General features: G+C 26.9%; 1 protein-coding gene across 1 annotated transcript; it reads left to right on the top strand.

The window, feature by feature from the left end:
• The first annotated feature begins 9,507 nt into the window (after nucleotides 1–9,507).
• On the top strand, nucleotides 9,508–11,286 carry OCT59_014297 (uncharacterized protein). The gene is made up of 5 exons (XM_025322058.2): nucleotides 9,508–10,092; nucleotides 10,159–10,285; nucleotides 10,366–10,723; nucleotides 10,802–11,010; nucleotides 11,085–11,286. The coding sequence occupies exons 1-5, from the start codon at nucleotides 9,852–9,854 to the stop codon at nucleotides 11,203–11,205; spliced, it is 1,056 nt and encodes a 351-aa protein (XP_025167279.1). The 5' UTR covers nucleotides 9,508–9,851; the 3' UTR covers nucleotides 11,206–11,286.
• The last annotated feature ends 1,585 nt before the right edge of the window (nucleotides 11,287–12,871 follow it).

Raw genomic sequence — 12,871 nt, 5'->3', positions numbered from 1 at the left:
TTGAATGTGAAAAATAAATAAATATGAACAATGAACTCAAAAAAGTATTTGCTTTTGGTTGCTACTTTGTCTAATTTGTTCGATTACGTTTAAAATATTTATTTATTTGTAGAAGTTAATGTTTATCAGAATAAATATTATTCCGATGGTTTTCAGCTTGAACATTCTTGAATTAATTCTCAAAAAGAGAAATTTTAATGAACTTGGAGATATATGAAAAATTAAGATCGAATATTTCTATCACTGAGCAGAATGATAATCACGGATAAAACTACTAGTAAAGAACCACCCGTCGTTACCCGCTGAAAATCGAACGTTTAAGTACTAGTTTTTCTCTCTATAATAACCGTATATTAATTACCTATACGAGGTCAAATGTGAAATTCCACATTCCTAATCGTCCTTCTATATACAAAGATTTGTATTATAAAATTTTTTAATAAAATTTATAAAATTGTTATAACAAAAATAATTACATATTAATTCTATGTAATTATTCTGTGATTTAAAGTTTGATTTTAAAAATTTTAATTACAATCCAAATAACATTCTAAACCATTATGATGAGACAAATCTGATATATATCTTTTCTTCCAAGTGAATCCCACCTTTAAAATAGCAAAAAAAAACTTCAAGTTCTTTGTGAAATTTATTATTATAATATTTATAGAATAGTTAGAATAACCAAGTAATAAAGTATTTAAAAGTTTAGAATAACGAATTTAGAAAATGAATAAATGATTAAGAGAAATTGATTGGATTTCTTATATGGAGACCAAGTTTATCTCATATAGGAAATTATTATATATGGTGTAAAACATTGTTCTTGACCCGAAATATTTCCCAGAATAAATAACAATTACATAAAAGATCAAGTGACACAACGGGTACAACTCCCCTGATGAAACTTTAAAATCAAATTGATCTAATAAAATGAACGATGATAAACTTTAATATACTCTCATAAAAATTCATTCTTATCCCATAACAAAATTTACTTAAAATGCGTTGTTTGACCTTGCTTAAAATCTTTGTCTGACATATGTCTCATTATTCATTTCGTGGGTGGGGAAATTATAGAATTTTGAGAGATTAAACTTTATCGCAGCAGTATTCAAGTACTTCACATTTAGATATGATGAAGAAATGAAGGAATGATTATTTGATCGGCTCATTTGTAATCAGCTGATAATTCATTAAAATATTTATTTGGCGTAAAATTTTAATCTTTTCCCAGCAAATCCTATTGTATATTTGCATTTGTCTATGTAATTTCCAAGAACCTAGTTTCAAATTCGGTAAAAGATCAAATGTTGATAGATCTTTGGAAAAAATTTCAGGTTATAATTTCGTACTCCCTAATAAAGTATAAAACAAAAAATAATTGTGAACATATATTCCGTGAGAAAATGTGGAGATGTTACAGATAATCTCTTATTGGGAAGAAGCTTTGACGTATAGGGTATCTCTCCTTTACAAATTGAAGAACGGCTATAATTAAACATTTTGACGTTCCTCACAATATAGTTGTTAAGCCAGGCTGAGAAGTATTGCATACTTATTATCTTTATACACTGTAAAAATTGCATCATTCTACCATGCTACAAGTTAGCAAAATTTGATATTTTTTGTATATGTCATTATTGGTTATATCCATTTAAGCTAATAAACTAACCAATTATTTAATTTACATATGATTTTATGAGGCAGATTGACATTTGACATATACTAGTAATAACCAGCGACATTTGATGCAGGGATCAGTGGGATTACTGACCACACACTTTTATTTAGGCAATTTAAACAATAAATTTAGACCTCTTAAACAGTATTATGTCACGATATCAGATATACACCCATGACGATACAATAAATATATTTCTGAAATACTGATGTTATTTACTTAAAATTGCGGGGGTGCTTGAATACACTGCATTATTATTATTAAGGTCAATATATCGAAATTCCAAGTATCGTTTCTGTCTTTGGTTCACATTTTGATTTTCTTGACTTTCTTCATGAAATTGATCGTTTGAAGGAGGATCAACATTTCGTGTAGGAGAATTACTTTTTGGAAAAAAAAAAAGACATGATGAAATTCACGATTCCGAACATGTTTCTTTTAATAAGAGGGATTTCTCAATCAAAAAAAAAAATATGGTAAACTCTTCACTTAAAAAGATTATTCGATTCATCTATTCAAATATAATAAATATCAAAGAACCTCTTTAGATTCATGAATTTTTAATACTAAAAAAAAAATTAAAAATACCACTTACAAAATAATTCAGAAATCCAGAAATTCCGAGAATTGAGAAAATTAAATAAACTTGGAAAAAGATAATTGATCGTTTTATATTAATAACCAAATCGATCCTCTTTTATAACTAGGAAACGGGAACCGTTGTAAGTCCGGAGCGAGGTATAATAAATAAAGATGTAGCGATATTCTACTAATTAGCAGCATAACGCCTTGGAATTCCGGTAATTTTCTGCTGATTAGCAGCATAACGCCTTGGAATTCCTGGACAGAGAAACTCACGTGATTGAAAATTTACACGTTATTTCCATAGATCATCATAGTGCGTAGACATATATACATCATCGAATTGTAATATCTTGTTTGGAGTAAAATTTAATAACTCAATTTCCGTAATAGCTTTTTTCCCACTCCACTGATTGTCTTTGAAAAAAAACTAAAGAAGGATTATTTCCGTATCAGAATATATAAAAGTACTGTATATCATCATCTTATAACGATTACCGAAAGGTTTATTAATTTATCGCAGACCTACTGGTGAGATTCATCTCATCCAGCAAATAAATAACACTAACGCATATGAGAAAAGTTTGGTGGGTCTCAGATATAAGTATATAATCATTCTGCAATTTGCACATGACTTTTTTGATACTCTGTAGTCGGTTAAGATTAGAGTTAGTTAAGATTAGACTCATTAGAGTTAAGGAATTTGTCATATTAAATGAAATGTGTCTTATCGCGTGAGAAATGCTGAATCATTATCCAATGTATATAACCTATTTTTATAGCTAAATGGAACTCGTATTCATGTAAATTTTAAAGTAGAATATTAAAAATGTTATAAAGGTCGCCTTAGAAATCATCCACCGATAAAATTAAAAATAATCCAATCCACTACGCGCAAACAAAAGTTATTGTTAACTTTATCAGATGATGTGTTTTGATTATCATTATCAGTAAGTAGTCATGTGGAATTATACGTAATTTATTATGGATCTCATTCCATTTTTCTAATTAAAAACATTCCTCAAAATATATCCTTTCTAGAAAAAGAAATATTCAATAATTAAAAATGCTTAAAAATACAAATTCACGTCCATTTTCCCCTATATCTTTACCCGCTATACCTTCGTCTCCTACACGTTCTCACTTATCTTCATTTACTGAAGACGATCCGGACTATTTACACTTATTATTCTTAACGTCAATAGGAAAAGTAGTTATTAAATGTAAACTGTGTGAAAGTTTCTTTGACAATTTACCTTTATTTAATATTCATGTTAAAAAGATACATAAATTTCATCATTTATGTAGAGTTTGTTATAAAGTTTATTATAATAAAAAACAACAAAAAGTTCATATGAGAGATATTCACGGTAAATTATTTACTTGTGAATATTGTACAAAAAAATTTTGGGACTATAGTGGATTAAAAGATCATATTAAAGGTAACCATCCCGGAATGGAACTTCCTTCCGCTTCAATTAGATCTGATTTAAATCTATACGGTACACTTGTTGATTCTGATATGGATGCTATTTATACGACGGACGACATGGACGTTACTTATACGACCATCACTGATATGAACGTTACTGACACGACCATCACTAATATGAACGTAACTGACACGACCATCACTGATATGGACGTTACTGATACGATCATTACTGACACGACCATCACTGATATGAACGTTACAGATACGATCATTACTGATATGACCTATACTGACATGACCATTACTGATCTAACCAATACTATGGCTGCTGCTACCGTTGTAGATTTGACGACTGCTCCTTATACGATTGATGATATGACATCTGCTAATACCATAACAACTATTCCGGGATCAGCTTCTTTTCATTCTGGATTATTTAAAAATCAACCATCAATCATTTTCGATAATAATGAAAAATTTGATCATAAAAGGATTATTAAGAAAAAACATGATGACAACGCAGTACTTATCCATGAGTACGTATACGATGATGACGTAATGTTGAAATGTAAATTATGTGAAGATATCTTTATATCAAATAACGAATTTAATAGGCATGCAAAAACAGAACATAAAATAAGGTATCTATGCTTTGGTTGTTCTGAAGTATTTCATGATAAAAAATTATGGGGAAGACATATTAATAAATATCATTCGACGTATTGTACTTACTGTGTAAAAAGGTTTAATGTGGATGAAAGTTTAGAAAAACATATTCAAGAATTTCATTCAAATCCTCAAGAAGACTCGGAAGTTATCTATGGATTTCAGAAATTAAATTTAGATGATGATCCACGGGAGGTTAATCATGAAGAAAATATCAATACAACTATTACAAACGCGGATGATGAATTTTTCTTGCATGAAACACTTCAAGATAATTCTGGTACAATCATAAAATGTAAAGAATGTAAGGAAACATTCGAATGTCTTACAATGTTTAGATATCATGCTAGATCAGAACATAACTATGAATGGTTATGTTTGGTTTGTTGTCTAGTATTTTCATCTGGAAGTAATCGTGGAAAACATATGAGAAAATATCATAAAAAGAATTTTTCTTGTACTTTATGTATAAGGAAATTTTATGATAAAGCTGGATTAATAGAACATCTTCATTCCAAGCATCGTAGTGAAATACCTACACCTATACCAACAACTGCATCTGTTCCATCACCTCCATCACCTCCATCACCTCCATCACTACCATCACCTCCATCACTACCATCACCTCCATCACTACCATCACCACCATCACCAGAATTACAAGAAGAAACCTTTATTCATGAAATTATACCTTATGAATCACCATCAAACAAAAAACTTCCTTATCAACTGAAATGCAAAATTTGTGAAGAAATATTTAAAAATCATTCATTATTTAATCGACATGCTAAAGCAATTCATAATTGTAAGTTTTTGTGTACTTTTTGTTCTCAATCATTTTCTCAAAAAAGGTCTAAGAGGGAACATATGAGACTGGTACATGTTTATACTTGTCAAATTTGTGAAAAGAATTTACGTAGTGAAAATGGTTTAAGGAAACATCTTGAAACCCAACATGAACCAATTGCCGCGCGTTTGAGATCGAGCAAAAGGAATAATATCTCACCTAAAGATGAAAATAATGAAATAGATGAAAATAATGAAATGGATGAAAATAATGAAATGGATGAAAATAATGAAATGGATAAAACAGACGAGGATAGAGATTCATTTTTTAACAATTATGATATCAAAGAGGGATCACCAAGAGAACATTATCGTGAAACTTTACCACAAACATCTATTCCATCACAAACTTCATCGACATCGCAAGCTGTCGCTGCCTTCATTCATGAAACTATACCTTGTGAAATTCCAAACCAAAAACCTTCTTATAAATTGAAATGCAAAATTTGTGAGAAGATATTTAATACTCATTTACAATTTAATAAACATGCTAAGACGGCACACAAATTTGAGTTTTTATGTTCTTTTTGTTCTCAAATATTTTCTAAAAAAGGTTTTAAATGGGTACATGAAAGACGGGAACATGGTGTTACTTGTCAAGTTTGTGGAAAAAAATTACGTAGTGAAAATGGTTTAATGAGTCATTTTAAGGCCAAGCATGATCAGATGAATATTAATTCAGGTCAAACAGAAACTGTCTACACATCACTTCCACAGCTTCCTGGGACCTCTACTTTTGATGAACCAATTTCTGCGCGTTTGAGGATGACACCTAATGATAATGAAGAAATGGATATGACACTTGAAAATGAAATGGATGAGGATAGAGATTCATTTTTTGACGATTATGGTGTAATAGATTTTACAATTTTCCCACAAATACCTATTCCATCACAAACATCATCAACATCACAAACTGTTACTGTACAAGAAGAGTCCCTCATTCATGATATTATACCTTACAATATTCCAACAAACAAAACACCTCCCTACAAATTGAAATGCCGAATTTGCAAATTGACGTATAAAAATCATTCGAATTTTAATACACATGCTAAAAAGAAACATAATTGTAAATTTTTATGTTCTTATTGTTCTAAAATATTTATTAATAAAGAACTTGGAAAGGCACATGAGAAACGAGATCATGTTTCTGAATGTCAAGATTGTGGGAAACGGTTTGTTTGTGAAGCAAGTTTAATGAATCATTGTAGAGATAAAAAACATCATCAAAATGATAATAAAATTAATTCACGTCAAGAAGAGACTTCGTATGAACCTATTGCCGCACGTTTGAGATCGAAAGACTTGGATATGGGTAGTGTTTTATGTTATGAAAAAGTAAAATCTAGAAAGTATGATAGCATTAAAGAAGACGAACCTGAAGTTTCGTTTAAAAAATTTAAAATGATAGATGATAATGAATCAATTTTTTTATTGAAAAAGGAGGTTGATAGAATGTCAATTTCGTAGATATAATACTAATATTATCCATGTAATTGATCGCCATTAAGGCGTATTCATTTGCTGATAAGTGATAACGTGTTAAATTTTTTTATTTCAGCAAGTAGTTTGTTTATAGTTAATAATAGCAAAAGAAATTATTACTTTTTTCGGACATTTTTTTTTTTACTAACTGCTAAATATTATATATATTAATAAATTCTTTTTGCTGATCCGTAACATTTGTGAAACAATACATAATACATAATATTTCATAACGCATTATTTGTTTGGGTTTCTAGTCAGGGTCCCTAGTCCCTACTGATTTGGTAATAGCATTGTAATACTGGGGGGAAACTTAAAAGTGTTAATTGCTTTTGTCTTCGCATCATTTATTATCATTAACGGATTATTCCATAAGTGTTAATGCTTTTGTTTACGATTTGTAGAAAAATGAATGTTGTAAAACGATACACTACTGAAATTTTCTTTACAGAGTATATATTGTACATTAAAAAAAGTTCTTTCTTTCTTTTTCTTTCTTTCTTATTCTTTTTTCTTTTTTTTTTTCTTATTTAAAAAATAAAAAAAAATAAAAAAATAAAAAATGAGTAAAAAAATCTTTCCTCAAGAAAAAGTTCGTTCAACAAGTTTATTAAGTTTATCAAAAAAAGAAGAAAATGAAGAAGAAGAATTTAAACCATATTTTATTCATGAAATAGAAATTCCAGAATCATATAATATAACAACAAATTTTAAATTAAAAGAAGAAGAAAAACCTACAAATTTAAAATGTACAATATGTAATACCATAAGTTCGGATATATCAGAATTTAATAAACATGCTAAAAGTAAACATAATTTAGTAAATTTATGTAAAATTTGTTCTATAGTATTAAAAGATAAAAAATCAAAAATGGATCATATAGAACAAAAACATGAAAAAGAATATGGATGTCCATTTTGTCAAAAAAAATTTTGGCAACAAAAAGATTTAAATTTACATATTAGAAATGTTCATTATGATATTAAAACTGATACACTTAGAGTTGATAATAGTTTTGAAATAATAAAAAAAATTAATCATTCATCATTAAAATTAAAAGAAGAATTTTTTATTCATGATATTGTAAAGGAAGAAATCAAATTTTTTATTAAGAAGGAAGGAAAATCTAAAGAAAAAGAAGAAGAAGAAAAGGAAAAAACTGAGGAAATAATTGAAGAAAAAGAGGAAAAGGAAGAGAAAAGTGAAGAAGAAGAAAAAGAAGAAAAAGAGAAGACGAAAGAAAAAGATGAAAAAGTGGAGGAAATTACCGATACAATCAAAACGGAAGTTCCTACAACCGAAGTTCCTACGACCGAAGTTCCTACGACTGAAGTTCCTACGACTGAAGTTCCTAAAACCGAAGTTCCTACAACCCAAGTTCCTAAAACCGAAAATCCTACGCATATGATCGAAGTTTCTGCAACAAAAATTGATCCTTCTATAATAACTAAATTGAAATGTAAATTATGTGAAAGTGAATACGAAGATAATAAATCATTTAATAAACATGCAAAGACACATGGTTATAGAGTTTTATGTCGTTTTTGTTCACAAGTTTTCTTTGAGAAATCTACTTTAGATTTTCATATTATGATTAAACATGATAAAACTATTTTTTGTAGAGAATGTGGTAAGAAATTTTGGTTACAAAAATCGTTAGAAGAACATTATACGAGTGTGCACCAAAGAAAATAAGGTAAGAATTTTATATTTTTAATATTATTTTGGTTAAATTTTGATTTTTTATTAAATATTTCTTTTTTTTTTATTTAGTTTTATGAGGGAGAGATTAGCGTTATAACGTTATTTAATGTTATTTTATATCATTTAACGTCATTTAACTTTATTACACTTATTTTTAACTTTATTTTATTTAACTTTATTATACTTATTTTTAACTTTATTATACTTATTTAACTTTATTATATAAACTTTTTTTTTACTTATTTATTTATCTTTGTTATCTCGATTCATTTTATTACAAATTATATAAATATATATTTCCTTTTTTTCAAATTCTATAATAAAATAAGTGTGCCTTATTACCGATTACAAAGTTATGGCGCTCGTCTCCAAATACGTGCCACAATGTGTTTCTGAAACTCTTTATTATATTACCAAAAATAATAAAGTTTTTTTTTTGCCCAATGACATATCATACAGATACTTTTTATTATGCAATGCGGAAAAATTTACATTTATTACATAAAAAAAAAAATTAAAAATTTAAAAGATTTAATAAATATTTTATTTCGCACAAGTCTATAAAAGTAATCCAAGATAATTAAATCGCGTAACAATACATTTTTTGCAGGTAAATTTAAAAAAATAAGGAACTTTCCAGTAAAATTTTATTTACTAATCTAAAGTTTGGTAATTGGTGCTGGTATAACGATTAATAACATTGTTTACGTATTTACGATTAAAAAAACATAAAGGAGAACTTCCCCGGTCATCAAAAAATATTATCACAATTGAATCTATAATTTTGGCGTTTTTAAAGTGTAACTAAACAATAATCCAATTCCGTAAGTTGACAGTTATTTTATCTTTTATTTATCTTTCAAAATTCTTTTTAATTTGAACGGATTTACCGAAAGTTATGAAAATAGGAAACTAAATTTAGGATTTTCATAAAATGGAAAAATGGATAAAATTGCAATGTTTTACAGGTAATAGAATCATGCATTTAAAGATCAAAATTGTTAAACGTATTACAAGTTTATTTATTATTTATACAATCTGAATTATTTTAATAACAAGTGGTAAGTTTTTTTTTATTTTTTATTCTTTCCCTTTTTTTTTCTCTAAAAAAGAAAAAGAATAATTAAAATAATTAAAAAATAAAAACGAAAATATTTTATAAACGAACAAACGAAACGAAAAAGATTCGTCTTTAATTATATATATTTTAATCAATTATAGATTTTATTAAGAAAAAAAAAATTAATTAATTAATTAATTAACGATAAGTCGATATCCTCCTCCCTTTATAAAACGAATTATTGATTTTTTTGTGACTTACTCCATATTTCTTTATATCCCTCCTTATTTTCCTTATTTCTCTATTTCTCTATATTTTTTGTACGATAAAAAAGATTAAAAGTATCGTTCCTAATTATACCCTCTTTAATAAATAATGTAAAAAAATGCCTCCTTCTACTTTATCCGATTGTAGTGGGAGTTTATCATTCACGAAACTATTATGTCGTGTAAGTGGTTCTCAATTATGGGTTTATTATACAGCAATAATAATTTGTATTGTTGTAAGTTTATTTGCCCTCTCCGTTTTATTATATAAATATTTTCACGACAAATCTCCTTTATGGGGCGATCATCTTTTCGAACCCATAACTGGATTCCTTTTTTGGGTTACCATACATTCGTTATGTAAGTATCTTAGGCGCAATAAATGGTATCTCTTTAATTTTGTTGAAATTAACTAATTCTTTTTAGTCAGGGCTCTGGACTTGACTATTGTGGCCATTGACCTGTTCCCTTATAGCATCATATTTGAAAGTTTTATAAATTATGCCGGTTGGACTTGTGGTCAATTTGCTATCGTGACTTATATCGCGGGAACGTAAGTATATAAGTATATATATATTAGTCAATTTCTTTATTACGCCACGTTAAATATTTCTTCCCTTTCCTCTTATTTAGTTTTAAAGCGATACCAAAACTAGCCTTCCATCGTCCAACGGACATTCGACATGGTAGGGAACCATTAATTCCAGGTCATAGAACAGTCCTGATAGTATATTGGGGATATATTATATATATTGGAGTGATTGTTACGGTTTTTTCATGTCTTAAGGGATATGCCGTACAAAAGGAAAATTTAATACTATATAAATTAACACAAGGAATCCTACTTATTAGTTTAAGCATTGCCAATATTATTTGTATATTGGGTTTAGTTAAATATGGAAGATTCTTGGTTGTTTTGACAACCGAAAGTGTTAGATTGGTGAGTAGTGGAGAAGAAAAACAACAAACTCATAAAACCCATTTAAAAAAGGTATTTCAATCACATAAAATTCCTCCCCAAAATAATTCTTTTTTTTATTTAAGATTAAATTTTTTTGTACATTTACAGTTAAAGATTATTAATTTTGCTTTAACGGCGATTGTGACTTGGTCTTCTATCATTTGTATTACATGGGCTGTTGTAATATTAGCCTACTCAAAATCATCTTATGCGTTGAAGTCTTCGCCGGCATCTTTATTTACCATGATACTAAGTTTTACGACACATATTGGTTATTCTATTACGATGATGGCCTCTATTCTGGCTATTATTCATGGGTAAGTAAATTTATACATTTTTTTTAAAAAAAAAATATTGTGATATTAATCAATTCGTTTTTCGATTTTTATAGCGAATTATGTCCAAAATATATGGGTAATACGGAAATTTTAAGTTTTGTTACTACTTGCTCAGATAGTAATGAAATTGAAGGTTTCGGCGGTGTTGGCAATATTAACCATAGTATTACATGAATTTAAATGATCATAAGAATTACAAATGAAGTATAAAGTTTATGTGGTTCTTGTTTGTTTTTAATAAATAAGAATGTTTTTTTTGTAAAAAAATAATTAATTCGTGATTCGTGTGTCAATTGCACGGTGCAAATTTATGTCGATCATTAGTAACATTCCTTAAAGTATGAACCCAACATATTTTAATATATAAATATTTATCCTAAAGTTTCAAATATTTTATCTTTTAAAATAGTTTTTTCACTTTTATTTGTCACCCTTTTTCTGCATGAATCACGAATTAACCTTTTTTATTCTTTGCAAATAAACTCAGGATAATGACAAATTTGACAAATTGTCTCCCGCGTCGCACTTCTCTGTTGTGATCTGCAGGGATTTCGTTATACAAATCTGTATTAAATACTTAAATATTTTAAACTTCATATAATTAATTTGATTACTTCAAACCTTTTTTTAGAAAATAAAATGAAAAAATGAAGAAAAAAAATTAAAAAATTAGCTATCTAAAAAAAGTATAAATATAGTAAAAGGTAAATGATTTGTCTAGGTTTTTAACAGTGTTTTTTTGAAATTACAGCATAATTCCCAGTCATCAATTTATTTTTTCAATTTATATACATCATCATACTGGTATTATTAAATATATAATTATTTAAATAAATAACATTATGAATAATTAAATTACAGCATAATTCCAGATATTAATTCTTCTTTCAATTTCAATTTATATAATTAAAATTACATAATCATACTGATTTTATCAACTGATTAGTAAATAAGTTTAATCTAAATATAATAAATAATAATATTACAAAATTTTTGAATTTTACTTAAAATTATTTTGTAATATTTGGTTTAATAAAGATATAAACCAATTGAAATTATTTAAATAAATAAAATTTTTTAATGAATGGCATTTTACATTATATAATATTTAATGTTTAATATTTTTAAAATTTTTAGATTTTATTTTTTTAGTTTTTTTTAAAATTTTTCAATATTTGATATACTGAATACCAATATACTATTAAAAACTTGATATACTGATAAAATTTTATTTTTCCCACTATATGTGAGAATATAAATATCAGTATAACTTTGATATAGTGATATTTTCTAAAAATTTTATATATGTTCCGACATATCATTATATAAAGATTTGACTGTATATTATAATCACATATAATAAAATCTTAAATATTTATGAATAATTATTGATTATATAAAAATATATAATTTTCAAAAAATTGCTTATTTTAGGAGAAGAATTTAAACTATACTCCCCTGTTTTTTAGCTAATTAATAATTCAAATTCAATAAAATTTATATCTAAGTAATAATTTTATTTTTTAACTTTAATATTTACTGAGATACAATATGAAGTAATTTTTATTTGTATAAATAACATATGGGCCAATCTGACTCATTTCATTAATTAATGATCAGGTGATATAATTGAGGAATATATATGAAATTTGTGATGATCTGCAAATAAAATAAACTTAGATAAGTTTTCTAAAAAAAACAATATGGTGGGAAATCGACGGAAAATCATTTTCCTATTGGATGTTGTAAATATGTGACATGTTAAAATTAGTATAATGTGCTCTATTTTTATAACATTATTTGCACATTATTACGTTTATTAAGGCATTTTAAACAACAC

Source organism: Rhizophagus irregularis, chromosome 22 (assembly GCF_026210795.1).
Source record: "Rhizophagus irregularis chromosome 22, complete sequence".
In the NCBI taxonomy this organism is placed as follows: Eukaryota; Fungi; Glomeromycota; class Glomeromycetes; order Glomerales; family Glomeraceae; genus Rhizophagus; species Rhizophagus irregularis.
Note: the sequence above shows the minus strand (reverse complement) of the source record. Positions and strands in the feature narration are given on the sequence as shown.

Excerpts from the sequence above, each read along its gene's own strand:
- OCT59_014297 (XM_025322058.2), top strand. The coding sequence starts at position 9,852 with ATGCCTCCTTCTACTTTATCCGATTGTAGTGGGAGTTTATCATTCACG. Across the intron at positions 10,093-10,158 it reads GGTTACCATACATTCGTTAT|TCAGGGCTCTGGACTTGACT; the intron begins GTAAGTATCTTA and ends AATTCTTTTTAG. Across the intron at positions 11,011-11,084 it reads ATTCTGGCTATTATTCATGG|CGAATTATGTCCAAAATATA; the intron begins GTAAGTAAATTT and ends CGATTTTTATAG.